Source organism: Emys orbicularis, chromosome 19 (assembly GCF_028017835.1).
Source record: "Emys orbicularis isolate rEmyOrb1 chromosome 19, rEmyOrb1.hap1, whole genome shotgun sequence".
Lineage (NCBI taxonomy): Eukaryota > Metazoa > Chordata > Testudines > Emydidae > Emys > Emys orbicularis.
This window is the reverse complement of record NC_088701.1, coordinates 5,857,868-5,876,385: the sequence shown is the minus strand read 5'-3', so window position 1 is coordinate 5,876,385 and position 18,518 is coordinate 5,857,868. Positions and strand designations below refer to the sequence as shown.

The window sequence follows — 18,518 nt, the reverse complement described above, 5'->3', positions numbered from 1 at the left end:
GATGAGGTAATATTTGATATCTGTAAACTTTGTAATATAGTTTGGGAGAAAGAATTTTACCCAGAGGACTGGAAGAAAGGTGTGATCTGTAAATTACCAAAGAAAGGCAACTACTTGGTGTGTTTCAGAGTAGCAGCCGTGTTAGTCTGTATCCGCAAAAAGAACAGGAGTACTTGTGGCACCTTAGAGACTAACAAATTTATTTGAGCATAAGCTTTTGTGGGCTACAGCCCACTTCATCAGATGCATGCAGTGGAAAATACAGTAGGAAGATTGTGTGTGTATATATATATATATATATATATATATATATATATATATATATATATATATATACACAAAGAGAACATGAAACAATGGGTGTTACCATACACATTATAAGGAGAGTGATCAGTTAAGGTGAGCTATTATCAGCAGGAGAGAAAAAAAAACTGTTTGTAGTGGTAATGAAAATGGCCCATTTCCAGCAATTGACAAGAAGATGTGAGGAACTGTAGGGGGGAAAAATAAGCATGGGGAAATAGTTTTACTTGGTGTGTGATAACTGGCCAGAAATATCATTATTTTCAGTACTTGGAAAAGTGTTTGGTAGTGTACTATTGGACGAAATGAAATTGGTCATATATGAAAAACTGTAATGAGAGTGCAGGTTTTAGAGCCCAAAGATTTGCCCTGATACAATTTAGAAAGGGCTTGCTTGGCAGAGAAAATTAGTCTTGAGTTTCATAGAGTGCATCAAAATTTTTGACTGCATTCATACAGAGTTGCAATGGAAGATCTTGCAACAATATGGCTTCCTAGAAAGATACTATCACTAGTTACGATGCTGTACAAAGGATAAAATGCTATGTAAGGACAGAAAGTGGGGAGACTGATTGAGCTGGAGCGCAGCACGGTCGCATCTCTTCACCCCTTCTTTTCTGCGTGATGATAGATTACGTGATGCGAAAGTGAAACGCAGCATCAAAGGAAGATACAGGAGTTATGTCAAGCAGAGGAAAACTTCAAGATCTCGATTTTGTTCCATTGGACACAGATGATGACGCTGTAGAATAGATCCTCATCAAAGTCAAACATGAGGCCGCCAAAGTAGGATTAAGAATTAGCCAAAAGAAAACAAAAGCTGTGCTAGTTGAAAGAGGAACCAGCAATGATGTGATTGACAGTGAAGAATATGACATGGCTAACAAGTTTGTATATCTTGGAAGCACAATCAGTGTTGATGGCCAAGGAGATGGAAGTAAGATCTGGGAAGGGAAGTGGAGCTGTTCTGAGACTGGCAAATATATGGGAAAATAAGGAGATTGACACAAGACCCGAGATGAAGATGTGCAATATTGCTGTGATATCCACAGTGGGATATGCCTCTGGCACTTGTGAAATGTGAGATGCCCCCAGTAGGAAACAACATATTCCATCAGAGACGCTTGCAGAGAATAGTTGGGGTCCACAGACGGGAAATCATAACAAACGTTGATGTGTCCCAAAGGCCTGGCCAACAGCCGTAAAGCCAATGATTTGAGGAAGAAGGCTGACGTGGTTTGGGCCTGTTGCATGGATGCCAAAGAAATGTGTTCTTAGATGAGCCCTTGACTGGATCCCACTTGGTAGAAGATGACAAAGAGGACAACAGCGGCCATATAAGAAATCCCTGCAGCCCAAGCATCACAGAGTGGGACTCACCTTCAGTCACTCTGTTTTCTGGCACCTAAAGGGCAAGGCTGTGGGCTGGGTTCCTCTTCTGCTAACCGAGCCCACAGCTGGTAGTCGGGTGTGGTACGTATGGTAACATGGGCAGTGACCCGTGGCGGGGCTGGGGGAGGAAGGAAGTTACATGCATGTGAAAATCACAGAGCTGCTGACAGAGCCAGGCTGTGGCTGGTTCCCTTAGACGTCCTTCGAGTCCGTCCGCGGGAGATCGGCATGGCTCACCTGAGCGACTATGGGAACTGGATGGGTCATTTGCAGTCAAAGGGCAAGAAGCCAGCGCAGCGCAGAGGTAAATGGCCAGTGATCTGAGTGGGGGCCTGGCTACCAGGCCTTCCGGGGGCTGTCAGCTTGGCAGATCTTAGCTACTCAGATGGGAGGCCTCAGAGGAAAACCCAGGCTGCTCCCAGGAGCATGGTGGGGAAATTAATAGGGGCTCTCTCCCCTGCTAGTCTGTGCTACCCCGATGTCCTGGCATGGTGCTAGGTAATGCTGTGTTGCAGGGTGGGTGCTCTCCCACCCCGTCAGGGCTGGCCCCAATGCCCCAGCGTGGTGCTAGAGGGTGCAGGGCTGCCTTTCCCACAAGTTGTACCCCCAAAGTCTTGACCACGTGTGGTTGTTAAAGATCCTCTGCCCCCTTCCATAAGAGTCAGGGTGTTACCCGTTGTGTCCTGGCCAAATTCCAGCCCAGGCAATTCTGACTGTCCCCCCAAAGCCCCATTGTGGTTTCAACTGAGAACTGGATTCGTCCTTCCCACCCTGCATAGCTGCATAGCATCCCCAGAGATGGCTGCATCTCAGTGCTGGGTGAAGAATCCCTGTATAAACAGCCCTACACCCCACCCCAGAGATGGCTGCATCTCAGGCTGAAGGATCCCTGTATAAACAGCCTCTATGCCATGCCCCAGAGGCAGCATCATCTCAGCGCTGGGTGAGAGAGCCTTGTATAAACAGCCCTGTGTCCCACCCCAGAGGTGGCTTCATCTCAGGCATGGGTGCGGTGATAGATCAATAGAAATACACCCAGAGCCCATGAAGTGCCTTGGGATGAAAGGGAGAGTCAAGAGACTGTATCAGTGTGTGTGTGGGCATGCTCCCACCCTGGGTGAAGCAGCCCCCTCCTCCGGCTGAGCCAGCTCGTCTGCTGCCCAAAAAGAGCCCCCACCCTCCCTCTTCCTTCCCACCCAAGGGAGGGTTTGTGACTAGCCAGCCTCTCTTCCCATGGCTGGCTCCCTCCCGTGGAGATCTCCCGTTCCCACCACACTGGCCCAGCCTGTCCCGGTGAGACTGAGTGGCTCTGTAATCTCCAGGTGTGGCTGCTGAGTCTGACAGTGAGGATGACTACGAGAACGTGTCCCTGGAGAACTCTCCCAAGCCCCCGCCCCTGCCGCGCGGGAAGAAGGCGAAGGCGGCCGCGCCGAACCGGAAGGACAAAGGAGGAGCAGGTACCAGGGAGCCCCAGCTGCCCCGCTCTGCAGGGATCGCTCCTGCCCCACTGCTCGGGGGGTGTCAGCGCAGAACTCAGCATCCAGCCCCGAGCCACCTTTGGGTCTGTGGGAGCCAGTGAATCTGGGCCTGGCTTGGCTGCTCACAAACTGGCCTGGCTGGGAATGGCTGGGCAAGCCCACAGTGGGTGGTGGTAGCACAGAATGAGGAGGCTGGTTACATGGAGGGGAAGGCCAGGCCTGTGGCTCACATGCGGACAGGTGGATTCAGTTCCTGACCCCTGAGCACTGCCCGGGTCCCTGCCCATAGACGCAGAGACTCAGACGCCCGTCTCTGTTAGGCGCCACCAGCCAGACCTACCCTTCTCTCTCCTCTCCAGGTCCGGCAGCGACACCAGGCAGACCCCCCAAAACCGGTGAGAAACGTTCCAGCTTTTTGCTGGGGAGCAAGTGAGGCCTGGGTACAGAGCAGCTGCCCCGTCCAGCGGCTGGTCCACGCAGCTGAGAGCTCGTCACGTACGGGCAGCATCGGGGGACAGAACTTGTGACCTTCTGTTCCCACAGCTGTGACATGTCCCAGCCAGCAGGGGGCAGCGCTACATACCCGAGCTGCTTTGACACGTCCCAGCTGTGCAGTCCCCGTTCCCCACCCCCATTTCCAGGGCATCGCAGGCTTTACCTCCCCAGCCCCCCGTTTCTCACTATGGCACTGGAAGAAACATCCCCCACCCCAGAGTTCAGGGGTGCCCCTCCCCCACACAAACCCCCATCCCTGCGCTGGGAGCTCGCACGATATAATCCCTCCTGTTTCCTTTCAGACCTGGCCATTTCAGTGATCTCGGGGGACCCGGCCCTTAGGCCTTCCAAGCTCGGTGAGGACTCGGAGCTCTGCTCGGCTTGTGGCAGAACGCCCCCTGCTCCCCGCACCCTGGCCCAGGGCAGGACCCGTCCCTCCAGTCTGTTCCCCGAGGCTATCAATTCCAGCTGGTCGATCCCTTGGGGCCTGGTTGCTTCCTGGGTGGCTGGGGTAGCTGAGCGCTGGCTGGTGGGGAGAGGGGGGTCCCAGCAGGATCACCCCAGTAGGGGCACAGACTGGCCCAGAGCAGCAAGCCAGGGTGGGTGGGGAGGGTGAAGCCCAGCCAGGTAGGGGCTGTGTGCGGCCCCCTCTGCAGCCAGGATGGAGAGTAGGATTTCGTGGTCTTTGCAGCAGAGCTGGCAGATTTAACGCTCTTTGTCCCCCACGCCCAGGGCTGGACCTGTCATCCGCAGCCGTGGCAGCTGCCTTCCAGCCCCCGGGAGGAGGTGAGTAGAGTCTGCCAGGGCAGGGGGGCGCCCTCATGTCAGTGGCGGATTAATAATTTTGCCGCCCCTAGGCCGGGAAATAATTGCCGCCCCGACTCTGCCCTTTTCCCGCCTCCATTCCAATCCCCTCCCCAAAGTCCCTGCCCCAACTCCGCCCCCTCCCTTCCCCTATTGGATCCCTTCCCCAAAGCCCCGCCCCCGGCCCCGCCTCTTCCCCCAGCACGCGGCGTTCCCCCACCTCCCCCCCTGCCCTGCGAAACAGCTGTTTCGCAGCGCAAGCGCTGGGAGGGGAGAGAAATAGGACGCGTCGGCGCGCTTGCAGAGGAGGCGGAGGTGAGCTGGAGCAGGGGGGCGGGGCGCGGAGGGTAGCTTCCGCCCCTGCAAATTTGCCGCCCTAGGCCTAGGCCTTGTCGGCCTGGGCAATAATACGGCACTGCCTCATGCTACCCTGGCTCGGGGCACAGGGTGCGTGTGACAGGAGCCTGAAGCTGCACAGAGCCAGGCCGGGTCTGGACTTGCAGGGGAGAGTGAAGGAAAATTCAGGTTGCTCCTGGGTTGGGGGCTCAATAAGGGGCTCTCTTCCCTCCCAGTCAGTGCTGACCCCAATGCGGCACTAGGGGGCGCTATGCTGCAGGGAGTGGGACAAGGGGCTCAGTAGGGGGCGCTCTCCCCTCACTGTCAATGCTGACCCCCAATGCCACAGTGCAGCGCTAGAGGGCTCTCTCCCCACAGTCAGTGCTGGCTCCAGTTCCATAGGGGGCGCTGTGCTCTCTTTTAGGCAAGGCCCCATACAATCAGACGATTACGCCTGAACACAGCCAATTAGCAAAGCTTCTGGGGCAGTTTTGGGGAGAGTCGGGGTGCTCACCCCAGTGTCCTGCCCATTGCGGGGGAATTCCATTTCCTCTCCCTGGATTCCCCCTGCCTTGTCAACCGCCCAGGGAACTCTCCTTCCAGCCGGGCCCTATGCTACACAACTCTCCAATGGCCGCAGCACTCCACCCCAGAGGTGGCTGCATTGAAGTGCTGGGAGAAGCGATCCCTGCATGGACACAGCTGGGCAGAGGGAGCTGGGGATTCGGCTTCTTGCTCTTGCCAAATGGAGGTGCTCTCTGTGGAGTTACCCGGCTATCTGGTGGGATGCCCCGTAAACCTCTCCTTTCCATAATCCCATTTGTACCAGTACCTCCTGCCGACATTTCCCAGTCACCCACTGGAGGGAGAGTCCTTCACTATAATCCGCCCTACTCAGCCCTCCCTGCTTAGCTTCCCCCCTGTCCTGATACCCTCTCCCTTCAGAGAGCTAACTGCTGCTGTTCCCCTTAGATCTTCCCCTCCCTAAACCTGCCTCAGGGAGAGGCTGCCCTGGAAGGTCTCTGCTGATCACCTACGTCCTGCTGGGGGTTTGCTTCCTCATGTGCAGCGTGTTCCTTGTCCTGGCCCTCATGAAAGGTGAGTGTGGGGCGGTCCTGGGTGCATCAGGACAGCTGCAAGTGGGGTCATGCGGGCTGGGCTCGCCGTGCCTCATGTCCCCACAGGGATGGGGCTGTTCAGGAATTTCCCATTGAGACTCTGGGCCAGAAAATTGAGGGTTTGATTCAACAAAATTTCACGAAAAGGGGTCGGTTTCCACAGACATTTTTTGCCTTTTTGAGAGAAAAACCAAACACTGGAAAGAAGAAATATTGTGATTCAGAAATGCTGCCAGGGTGCCTCAAAGGAGCTGAGTTCAGTTACCACGTGTCTCCATTCTCCTCTCTGGGCTTGGCTCCTCAACTGGACTACACCTCCCAGAATGCACCCCTGCCAGGGATTCCCATAATGCACTGCCTCCACTTTCCAAGAGGGGAGACTGCAGTGCATCATGGGAGAGAGATACCTCATGCTCCTAGTCACTGCTCTAGGGAAGGCTCCCTGGTTGGACCATTAAAATCTCAGGTGGTGTGTGATGGTCTCCCCTCCTGGAGAGGGCAGGCAGTGCATCATGGGAGATGAAGTCTGGGTGGGGAGACGAGTCCCTACTGGGGAAGAGGGCATGAGGCATCCAAACTACAACTCCCATGAGGTGCCAGGGCAGAATTTCCAAATCAAAGTTTTTCAGTATTTGGAGTTCCACCATAGGAAGAAAAAAGGACTTAAAAAAAAGAAAACAATTTCCCATGAATTTTAGTAAAAAATTAAGGTTTTTTGTGTGTGTGTGTGTTTGTAAAAAAGTCTGTGGGACAAGTCTGGCATTTTCCAGCAAGCTTTGTCCACAGGCAAGGCCACCCGGACTTGGGCTTCACCAGGTCTGAAGGGGGTGGGGGATGAATCTCCAGCAACTCTGCATCTCAGGAGCGGAGGCTTTGCCCCTGGAGCGAGAATTCGTACCCCAAAAGTGGTAGGCTGCGATTCTGCTCTCACTGGCCCTGATGAAAATCAGATGTCACTCCGCTGAAATCAGTGGAATAGCTGTGCCAGGAGTGTGACTGGAATCCGGCCCAGAGGGCAGGATGAGTCCTTGCTCCAAATTGAAGAGCCCAAACCTGCAAGGGAAGCACTCAGCAGAGCCAGACCCTAAAGGATCAGCACCCAGGCTAAGCAGCAGAAGAGCAAAGTGCAGCAGAAGGAGCTGTAACAGCAAGGGAGTAACTCTGGATTTACTCCACTCAGCACCTGATCTATAAACGTGGAGGAATCATCACCTAAGAGTAAGGGGGTGATGTTAACAGTGCTGCCAACCCTCACTATATTTGGCGTTTTTCCTTAAAGCCCCAGCTCCCGGAGTCCTGGGATGATGGGAGACACTTAGCTCATTTCAAAACAAACCAATAAATGCTTAGCCCTCATGGCTGGGAAAGGAATAGCTGGAGAACACAATCCCTACAGGGTCTTGTGCATTAGACCCTTTCCCCCTACTCTGCGTCTCTCTTGGCTACTTAGATCGTTAGCTCTTCAGGGCAGGGACTGTCTACTCCGTGTTTGTGCAGTGCCCAGCCCAACAGGGCGCCGATCTTGGCTGGGCCTACGCACTGCCTTTGTACACGCGATTACTAATAGCTCAAGAGACCAGAGGGCAAACAAGAAGAATCCCCAAAATAATTTTTACAAGTTTAATGGTTTTTTTTTGGGGGGGGGGGGCATGATTCATAACTTTTTGAACACCTGGCATTGGAAAATCTGTCACTGACAGCACTAAGCGACTCCCCTTCCTCCCCATCAAACCGATTCCCCTAGCACGGGAAGAAACCAAGCCATTGGGGGCTGGAGCAGTTTCTAGTGTAAAGGATGCCCCGGCAGATCACAGCTCTGCTGTTTGCTCTTTGTTCATCTCCCAGGCCCACAGCTGCAGCAGGAGTCAGAGGAGCCGAATTTCCACCTTCCCCAGAGGGCAGGTAATGGTAAGTAAATGCTCCCAAGCTAGCCCAGCATGCTTGTCTCTGGCTCAGCATAGATGCTGGCTGGGTGATCATTTTATTACAGTGATTTGTTTAGCAGCCTGCAATACCGGGCCAGATTCTGATATGTTACAGCCGTGTAAATCTGGAATAACTCCATTGACTGGCGTGATGGAGATCAGAATCTAGCGCAGGGTCAGGAGGCCTCTGTCTAAAGGCTATAGCTGTAATTAGCACCGGGTGAGGTTTGGGCTTTTAATGTAAGTTCCCAAAAAAATGTGAAGTCCGAGTTTTGAAATTCTCACTGGGTTTCAAAAAGACACAAACTGGTGGGTTTTTTGTTTCCATGTTAGTAGTTTTCCCATCAAGGTGTTTGTCTCTCAGAGGTTTTTTAGAAACTAAAAACACCCACACTTTCCAAAGCCAAAAAGGTTTGATTTTCAAAAAAAGTGTAACTGGGGAGCCAACGTGGCCAGTCAGGCGGGGGAGGGTGAGTAAGAGACACCGGGGGGAGGGACACATGGGCATGTTCACAGCAGACCTCAAGTAGCCAAATATTTCAGTGTTTCCCCAAGTTTTCTACTTTTTAAGGCTAATTTTCATTAAAAGAATCAAATGAAAACCTGTAACCAGCTCTAGCTGCTATTAGTGCCATCTGCCATAGTAAATAACTCTGTATCCCAATTCTCACCATCATAGACCCAAACGCGTGACTCTCTTACGCACCACCCATAAGCCAGCAATAACCTTCCCTCTAATGGCACCATTTGATGACAAACCTCTACATAACTCCTGCTACTCTGAGAGAGGTCAGACTCAGTTTGTATCCCTGTGACCGGGGTCCTAGTGGGGAGCCAGCTGTGGTCACTCAATTAGGGTGAACTGCAAAGAATGGGGCAGCCAAACCCCCAAAAGCTGGTGGATATTCCAATACTTAGATTGACCAACCCAGCATAAAACAGCTTCTTTATTACCTCATACGTGTAACCCTTCTGCCAGGTGCTGCCAGCAGCAACAAGGGTCGGGTTCAGTATCTAGGAGTTCCTTTTCAACAATACAACACAAAACTGACTCGAACTCCTTGGACAATTACACATCACCCCCTGGGTGCCTCTAAGAGGCAATACTTCCCCTCTCGCAAGCACAGAGTCTGAGTGTAGCAAAATCTTAATAAAAGGAGGGAATTAACTCAGCATTAATGGGGGAAAACACCACAACTAGGGTTCATAAACACAAGCCATGAGCAAAAGACCCACCCCCAAGTAAGTTGGGCAGTGTCCTTTTCCCCTCAGGGTCTTAAGTCCAGCAACCCAAAAGTTCCTTTAACGTGCCTGTCCCTTCTCCGTACCCCACTCACAGTTGCTGTCTTTGGCCAGTGCAGCCCCAGAGTTCAGAGGTTCATCCGCAGAGTTCACCTCCCACCCTGTGTGGAAGGTGGGGGAGCAGAGGTGGGGCAAGAAGGCACCTTACATACTGCACTGCTCAGGCACGTGCTCATCGCCCCAATGGCCGATTGCCACGCCTCTGCAGGGCTCTGCTCTGACCCTCTCCACCAGCTTCTCTGCTGGCCTCTTGGCACGCCACTCCACCAGCCTCCCTGCTGCCTGCTTGCTGTGCCTCTCTGCCAGCCGCCCTGCTGACCGCACCTCTCTGCCAGCCGCCCTGCTAGCCGCGGCTCTCTGCCAGCTGCCCTGCTGGCCACGCCACTCCGCCAGCCTCCCTGTTGGCCACTTGCCACGCCTCTCTGCCAGCCACCCTGCTGGCCGCGCCTCTCTGCTAGCCTCCCTGCTGGCTGCTTGCCACGCTTCTCTGTCAGCCTGCCTGCTGGCCACTTGTTGCGCCTCTCTACACTTCTCCGCCAGGCACCCTACTGGCTGCTTGCCACACCTCTCTGCCAGCCGCCCACCACGCCTTTCCACCAGCTGTCCTGCTGGTCACTCACTAAGATATCTTCAGCCCTCTCACCCTACTTAACACAGCCCTCAGTGACTTCAGCTACTAGTGGGAGAGCCTCACAGCTGGTGCATACTGGGTAGTCTCTTGCAATAGAGATGCTGTCCCAAAGGAGGTCTAATACTTAGACCTAGGAATCAATGATCATGGCTCTGCAGCATATAACAAAACTCTCAATTAAATCTAAATTAGCTCTTTTACCATATCATGGAGAGAGAAGGGATCAAATGGTGTCCAGGGTCCCACAACACCCACCAAAGCCATCTGTCACCACCTTCTCCCACCTCATTGGGCTCTGGAACCCATGTTCCATGCCTAGTGAGTGACATTCAGTTGAGGGTGAATCCCTCCATTGGGGTGTGCTAGGTACAGTTCTGCTGCCCTTGGTTCACACAACAGGAATAACAACCCTTTATTACTCCTGCCCCAATAACAAGGAGACTGGGAAGCCAACACCAGCCACAAGTGATCATTTGGGCAAGCAATCCCAGCATGCCAAGCACCTAGGCAGGGTGGGTGTGTCCATGCAAACAAGATCAGCTTCTGAAGTCTTTTTCCACAGCTCACCGCTAGATGTCAGGGGAGCGCTTATTCAGACTCTGCTTACATCTGTAAATACATAAAAACACAAACATTATCTCCCCACCTGTCTTTTGAGCGTTATTTATTTTGCAGGCTGTTTAACCCTTTCTAGCCATGCATCACAATCCCCATGGCACCTTACCCAGCGTGCCTTGCGAGCCTCTAACTCCCATGAATCTCTCTGGACTAGAACTCTCAGAATCCCTCTACTCGGGGCAGCAACCAGGAATGGGGCGGAGCTGGACCTGAAGCCTCTCTTAAAGGGCCAGCATACCATGTGTTAGGGGGCTATTAAGGGTTGTCAGGTGACTGGTTTTCGGGACCTGGCAATCCTAAATGGCACCCAAACCAAAAGCCTGGTTATCGCAGGGTGCAGGGGCGGCTCCAGGCACCAGCGCAGCAAGCGCATGCCTGGGGCGGCCTGACGGTCGCTGCGAGGGTGGCAGTCATGCTGCCTTCGGCGGCGTGACTGCGGGAGGTCCCCCGGTCCCGCGGCAAATCGGCGGCAATTTGGTGGCGGGACCGGTGGACCTCCCGCAGGCATGCCGCCGAAGGCGGCCTGACTGCCGTGCTTGGGGCGGCAAAATACATAGAGCCGCCCCTGGCAGGGTCGGGGGAGGCGCCGGGTCATTAACCCTCATGAGCCCCTGCTCAGCCAGCACCAGCTCCTCCTCAGCTGGGGCAGCCTCCTATCTGCAGGTGGGAGGATCCAGCAAGCGACAGGGGGCGGGGGAGGGAGGGAGAGGAGCGAGTTATGGGGGTGGGGCCTTGGAGAAGAGGCGTGGCAGGGGCGGTGCCATGGGGGTTCAGTTACCAGCACTTAGAAAGGTGGCAACCCTAATGGCATCCCTCAGGCTTTTGACTGGCTGATGTGGGGTCCCAGTATGAAAACGGCCACATTGGGAGCTCACACGGATCCGGCCACACACCAGCTGCCAGGCAGCAACAAACCCCTCCATGGCCAAATTATTCCTCTCCGTGGAGACAGACCATCCCCTAGCGTTACAGGTGGGCTCCCCACACTGCACATGGTCACTCAGGACAGCAGCCTGGTTATGGCAACCTTTCCCCTTTCCTGATCCCAAGGGCGTTTCTGTTTGCAGTGTCCCAGAACCTGGTGGATTGGGAGAAGATCCGAGCAGAGGTTGCGGCACTGCAGAAAACAGTAGGTGAGAGAATCACAGAGATGCTTCTGACTCTCATCAGTAGCAAGAGTGAGGGGCTGCAAGGTTGGGGTTGTGGGCTCTGTATCCACCTGGGGCTATGGACTTGGGCAAGTGTTTTATTAGGTGTATTATGGTAGCTCCTTGGAGCCCAGTCATGGCTCATGACCCCAGTGTGCTAGGTGCTGTACGTAATTAGGTCTGTAGCCACTGAGGGCTCTGCGGCTGTCCCCGGCCTGCCCAGCTGGGGCTCTCAGAACACTGCAGGGACGATGCAGAGAAGGTCTTTGACTTTCTCTGGCTTGGGCGATGCAGGGAGCCAGCCCAGATGCTCAGAACAGTCCCTTCTGGCCTTAACATCTGTGGGTGAAATCCTGGCCTCCCGGAAGGCAGGAGGGGTTCTGCCCCTCTGCCCTGCCCCTCTGTGAATCTCCTTCCTGCTCCGAAAGCACAGTCCCTACCTCTCCAGCTGAGCCTGGCCTACACACAAAGGTTGTGCTACTCGAGTTATATTGGTCCATTTAAAGCAGTACAACCCTCCTAGTGGAGATCCAGTTATCCTGGTATAAATGTACTTACGCCAACACAGCCATTCCTACACAGGGAGGGAATATGTAAAAGGCACCTTCGACTCAGTATAACTGGATCCGCTCTAGGGGTTGAAATAATCGTTTCCCTAAACGAAATAGTTATACCAATACAAAGGCTAGGGGTAAGGCAGATCTTAAGGAGAGAATCTCCATCAGCAGTATAGGATCTACAACACACAGCTAAACAGTAGAGGGCACTAGAGGGCAAGGAAGATATAATAATCCCTAGCTCTTGTATACTGCTGTTCATCAGTAGATCGCAAAGCACTTTGCAAAGGAGGGCAGTATCATTTTCCCCATTTGACAGATGGGGAAACTGAGGGACAGGAAATGACTTGCCCCAGGTCACCCAGCAGGTTAGTAGCAGAGCTGGGGATCAAACTCAGATCTTCTAAGCCTCAGGCCAATGCTTGATCCACTAGCCCACCCTGCCTCCTTCACCCATTGCTCAGTTCTGTAGGTTTTGTACCCACCCACCTCTGGTGGGGTTCTGCTGAGCAGTGGCTGCCCTGAAGCGTTTTAGATGAACTCTTAGGGGCGAGCTTCGATGGTTTAATTAGAGTGAAAACAATTAAAAACTCTCCAGAGTGATCCATTTTTAAAGAAACACGAACAGCAAATCGTTTTGTTACCAATTCTCGAGTAGCTGGTTCGGCTGCCCAGGACCCAGCACCTGGCTCAAGGGCTACCAAAGCCCTATTTGGGGTCTTTAAGTAAGACTTAAGCAGCCTGGTACTGGCCCTCTGCAGTCCCCTAAAGTAGGGTTACCATATTTCCACAATCAAAAAGAGGACACTGGGGGGGGGGAGCCCCGCCCTAGCCCCGCCCCGCCCCCATCCACTCCCTCCCACTTCCCACCCCCTGACTGCCCCCCTCAGAACCCCAACCCCCCCGCTTCTTGTCCCCTGCTGAGAACCCCCCACCCTAACTGCCCCCCCTAGGACCCTACCTGTCCCCTGACTGCCACGACCCTTATCCACTCGCATGGGTGGCAGGGTTGTAGAAATTTTGGTGGTGCCCAGAACCCCACCCCCCCACCTGCCTAAGGCTCTGGGAGGGGGGTTGGGTGGGGGGAGGAGGTCTGGGGTGCAGGTCCTGGGCTGGGGATTAGGGTGCAGGAGGGGTGCAGGGTGCAGGCTCTGGGATAGAGTTTGGGTGCTGGGTGCAGGCTCTGGGCTGGGGCAGGGGGTGGGTGTGCAGGAGGGGGTGAGGGGTGCAGGCTCTGGGATGGAGTTTGGGGGTGGGAGGCGGTGCAAAGGGAGGGGGTGCAGGCTTTGGGAGGGAGTTTGAGGGCAGGAGGGGGTGTGTGGGAAGGGGAGAGGGGGTTTGGGAGGGAGTTTGGGGATAGGAGGGGATGCAGGGGTGAGGGCTGTGGGTCTGAGGATGGGGGTTCATGATGCTGGAGGGGGCTCAGGGATGGAGCAGAGGATCAGGGTGCGGGGGGATGAGGGCTGGGGCTGAGGGGTTTGGGGCATTGGAGAGGCTCAGGGCTAGGGTGGAAGGGCAGGGTAAGGGCAGCCTGTCTTCCCATTAGTGGATGGGGGACGCTAGGACCCGGGGGCAGCAGACAGCAGTTGCTGCTGGCTCTGGCAGTACAAGTAGACAAGGGAGAGGCAGGCAGAGAGGGGGGGCCCACGGGGAGGGACGACGCGCAGAGGGGGGTGGCAGGTGGAGGCCGGGGACCCATCCAACACTCCCCCACTCCCTGACTGCCCCCCCGGACTCCCCTTACCATTCTGGCTCCATGTGTTTGCAAAACACGCTGCCCGGTGGGTCGGTTTGTGTGTTACACAGGGCTGAAGACAGAGGGAGGGGGGAGCAGGGGAGGGCTCTGGCTGCTGGAGGCCAATGGGAGCGGGTCAGTCAGCCCAGCCGCCCAATCAGCAGCCGCACTCTGCATGGAAGGGAGGGAGGGAGGCGAGGGAGAAAAAACCCCTGGACATTTTAACCTTGTTACCAATTCCTCTCGGACGGCTATTTAGAGACGCAAAAGCCGGACGTGTCCGGGGAAATATGAACGGATGGTAACCCTACCTAAAGGGACCGATCCTGTGTCACACTGGGCCACACTGGTGGTGTGAAGGGGGTGGAAATTGCCCCTGCCCTGGGCAGGGCAGAATCCCAGGTTAGTGTGGAGCTGGTGTCAGAGCCCTGCATCCTCCTGGCTTCCAGCCCCTGGTGTAAGGGATGGATCAGTGGCTTGGCTGGAGCGCGCTGCACCATGGGTATTCCCTGCTTCCCAGAGGAGGCAGAGAGTGAGTTAGAGCAGCCCGGAGGCTGCTCTGACTGTCGCCAGGGGCCCAGGTTCCAGGCATCGCAGAGAAGACTTTGAGCAGGGCCCGTGGTGTCTGTAAGTGGCTCAACGTTGGGGACCGTGAAGGAAGCTCTGAGATGACCGTGCTGCACTTTGGCTGCTAACCTCCTTTCCTCCACCAATCCAGACGCTGTCCATCTTTTGGTGTCTGGGGAGCTGGCCGCTGTGAAGGAGTCTCACAGTAAAATGCAAGAGCAGATCACGGCGTTACAGAAAACAGTAGGTGAGGAGCACAGTGCCAGCTGCCGTGCCCATGCTAGGGCTGCAATCAGAGGCAGGTGGCAGCAGACACTGGCCCGCAGGGCCAGATGCTCAAGGGAGCTCTCAGCACACGGCAGCTCCCATTGCAGGATTCTCTGTTGTTCTCAGTGGGACCTGCGGGGTGGGGGATTCTTTGAGCCAACCCCAGGCCCACCGATGCTGCTGGCTACAGCCATCCCCTGTGGATCTCTCTCCGTATGTCTACACTCGTCCTGGGAGGGAGCCTTGCACCCGGGTCAACAGAGCGGGGCTAGCAAGGCTCGCTCTGGCATGCTAAAAAGAGCCGTGTGGCTATTGCTTTGGCGCTGGGGCTGCACTTGGGCCCCTAGGCCCTGGAGGGGAATGGGGTTAGAACAGGGGGCTGGGAGTCAGGACTCCTGGGTCCTTTTCTTGGCTCTGCCAGATTCCCTGCCTGGCCCTGAATTGGGTTATTCTGGGTTTTGCTTTCTAGATTCTGTCTGCGGCCATTGCCCCTGGGGCTGGGCCTGGTTCCAGAGAACCTGTTACTACTTTTCAGAGTCTACCAAAATCTGGCGTGAGGCCAAGCAGTTCTGTTTGGATTATGGGGCACAGCTGGTGATCATTAACACCAAAGAGGAGCAGGTAAAGCCGCCTGCCACCCTCCTGGCGTACCCCGACCAGGCCAGGGAATCGCACAGCTACCCAGCAACAGCAGCAGGTTTACCCTGGGAATTCCTAGCGGGTGGGACCCAGGTGACCAGGGAGCAGGTGAGACCGACTGGGCCTGACTCTTAAAACATGGCTCTTTTAAGGGTCACCAGGTTTTTCAAAAACCACATGCGGGCTTGGGTCTCAAAGGGAGCCCGGCACTCTGCAAACCAGCACACGCAAGTGTTACACACGCAAGTCACACAAACCAGTGCCGCGTGTTAACCAACCCACCGTGAGCGCTGAGGCCACCCCGGGTTAATATTCCCAGCAGAGGAATATTGATGCCTGAGCATGCCAGAAAAGCACCCAGAACAAAAGCCTAAATAGCGCGGCAAAAACCTGCAAATACAAGCGGGGGCAGGGTTTGAACTGGAGGGTTGTAAGAACAGGCTGGACTCCCTATGGAGTTTTTGCCAGTTCTGTTGGGAGGGGCATTTCTGGGATGTTTTCAAGCGATCAGCCAGGCAAACCTTCAGTGGCTCTGGCCTGAACCCCCTGTATCTTCCCCCAACGCCAGTTCATGTTTCCTCCCTGCATCCATCCCTTCCTCCCCAGGAGCTCAGGCCCCACGCCCCTCCTTCAGGCCTCCTATTGCTTGGATTGAGAGCTGGACTGAGACCACACCCACTCATTCCACCCACCGGCCAGGAACAGCCCTCAGTTCCTGCTGGATTTGAGGTGGTGATACATCTATGGCATTTAAGGTCCCCCCCCCCAGCATATCACACTCTTCGATGTTGCTATCCTGCTAGCACCCTCAGGGGTAGAACTATTATTCAGTTGGGGGAACTGAGGCATAGAGAGAGATGCAGGGACTTGACCAGGGCCATGCAGGGAGTCAGTAGCAGAGCTGGGACTTGAACCTGCGTCTCCTGAGTCCCAGGCCAGCACCTTGCCCACCAGGCCATCCTTCCTGGTATTGGCAGAGTATGTGGCCTGTCCCCCACCCATTCACCCCCTTACTCTGTTCTTGTCTATTGCAGGTGTTCTTGGTGAAGAACCGCCCAAAGTCCCGGGCATACTGGCTGGGGCTGAGTGACCAGAAAGTGGAAAATCAATGGCTCTGGGTGGATGGCTCCCCTCTGAAACTCAGGTAGGTGGGGTGAAAGGCTCCATGCCCCCCTGCACCACCCCTTGCTCCCCGCTGTGGTCTCCATGGGGCTTTTCTTTTCTTCACAGCTTCTGGAGCAGCGGGGAGCCCAATGACGCCATGGTCGAGGACTGCGGCACCATGGCGATCGACGGGCGCTGGAACGACATTAACTGCTACATGACCGACTACTGGATCTGCGAAAAGCCCTGGCTCTGCTAGAGCCTGGCTCGACCGCCGGCTCACGCCCTTCCTGAGCCACAGGCTGACCAGCGGGACCAGGCCCTGCCTCCTCCAGATCGCCCGTGGGACAGTCACCCCAAGCTGTGTTCTCTTGGTGATGCTCCCCGTCGCACAGCTCTTTCTGGGGGCTAGGAGTTGTTCCGAATCCCTGGGGGGGGGGGGGGGGGGGATGATATTTCTGCAGTGTTTCCTAGTGGGTAGGGCACCAGGCTGGAGCACAGCAGACGTGAGTTCTCTTCCCTGCTTCATCCTGGGACCTTGGACAACTCCCTTCCCCATGCCTCAGTTTCCCCTTGGAAGGGCTCAGGCTGTATCACTTCTGAATTTTGGATGATTGTATGTCACAGTACCATGACATGACTGGGTCATGGAATGCCTACGTGTGTGTGGATGCCCCAGGAGGTAGCAGGGTCGGCATGTCTCTGCCAGGGACTCTGCAAACCAATGGGGACGGACCAGCATGCAAGATTACGTTAAACACCGTGGGACAATGAGTTTCCTCTGCCTGGGAGATGCCGCTTTCTGCTCTTGTCCAAGGTGAGGGAGGCTTGGAAGTAATGGAAAGTTGCCAAAAGGCAGAACAAAAGAAGCAGGAGTTTAGAAAGGGACACCTGCGGGGAGCTTTCTCGGGGACAGAGCCACCTTGCACCAGATTAAGGGCTGGTCTACACTAGAAAATCAGACTGACCCACCTACATGGATGAATAATCCACCCCCTGAGCAATGTAGTTAAGCTGACCTAACACCCAGTGTGGAGAGTTCGGTAGGTGGAATAATTCTTCCGTTGACTTCGCGCTACCCATCTCGGGGAGGTTGATTTCCTCTAGCGATGGGATAGGCCCTCCTGGTGCTGTACTATGTGGCTGCCCAGAAACTGGTCCATTGTTCAACCTTTCTTCCTCTACTATGTGATCACTGGCTTTTAGCAATAAACCTGACTGATATTGATTGTTTGGTCTCTTGAATATACTTCATAACGAGCCAAAGCGCGGGCAAGCAACTGACTATACTATTTAGTGTCTGCTTTTAGGCTGTTTTATATGTGTCTTGCTCGTTTTTGCCAATGAACTCACACAGAAAAACGATCAAAGGCAAAACCACCATATCGCCGGTGTGGGAACGCTTTTCTCAAAGCCATCGCTCCATATCTGACCTTTCCATACTTGTCCTCAAAGGCAAATGGCACAACGCCTTCAAAAGGCGAGTCTGCTAGACACCGAAAGCCATGGACTTACCAGGGACACTGGTTTTATGGCTCATTACAACAGTTCGTAACACACCATGCTGCCCACCTCAAACCCTTTATGCATAACACTCATTTCCAGTGACTGCCTCCACCACGCATGACCCCTTCTGCTTAACAATCTGTGCCAATTTGTATTTTGCCTCCTTCCCCAGAGCTGAAGAAGAGCTCAGAGTTGCACGAAAGCTTGTACCAGAAGTTGGTCCAGTCAAAGATATTACCTCGCCCCCCCCTTGTTTCTCTTGCTTTGTGTGAGTTGTGCTCTCCTGGGCTTTACATGATTAAATATAACGAACATAAAGCTGATAGACTGAACAAAGAGAGTGTGTGTGTGTCTGTGTGCGTGCGTGTGTCTGTGTGTGCGTGTGTAACTGCTTCTCAACAGAGGCGTGTCCCTGAGAGGGTTAAACTGTAGGTCAGAAGCATGGCACCTTTTGGGTGGAGTTCTGGGGGAGGCTGGGTTTAAGTACAAGGGAGTCTGAAGGGTCAGCGCTGTGGCCAGACTGGGGCAGGCAGTTGGACAGCAGGGTCCACCGCTCGGAAGGGGGCGCTACAGGGAACATCTGCGCCCTGAGA

General features: G+C 54.6%; 1 protein-coding gene across 1 annotated transcript; it reads left to right on the top strand.

The window, feature by feature from the left end:
- Window positions 1-1,923: 1,923 nt before the first annotated feature.
- Window positions 1,924-16,678, top strand: LOC135892067 (hepatic lectin-like). Its single transcript, XM_065419757.1, has 12 exons — window positions 1,924-1,999; window positions 3,018-3,152; window positions 3,533-3,568; window positions 3,971-4,024; window positions 4,401-4,454; window positions 5,781-5,906; window positions 7,772-7,834; window positions 11,470-11,535; window positions 14,561-14,656; window positions 15,146-15,297; window positions 16,350-16,459; window positions 16,546-16,678. The coding sequence occupies exons 1-12, from the start codon at window positions 1,924-1,926 to the stop codon at window positions 16,676-16,678; spliced, it is 1,101 nt and encodes a 366-aa protein (XP_065275829.1).
- The last annotated feature ends 1,840 nt before the right edge of the window (window positions 16,679-18,518 follow it).

Excerpts from the sequence above, each read along its gene's own strand:
- LOC135892067 (XM_065419757.1), top strand. The coding sequence starts at position 1,924 with ATGGCTCACCTGAGCGACTATGGGAACTGGATGGGTCATTTGCAGTCA. Across the intron at positions 7,835-11,469 it reads TCCCCAGAGGGCAGGTAATG|TGTCCCAGAACCTGGTGGAT; the intron begins GTAAGTAAATGC and ends TTCTGTTTGCAG. Across the intron at positions 15,298-16,349 it reads TTAACACCAAAGAGGAGCAG|GTGTTCTTGGTGAAGAACCG; the intron begins GTAAAGCCGCCT and ends TGTCTATTGCAG.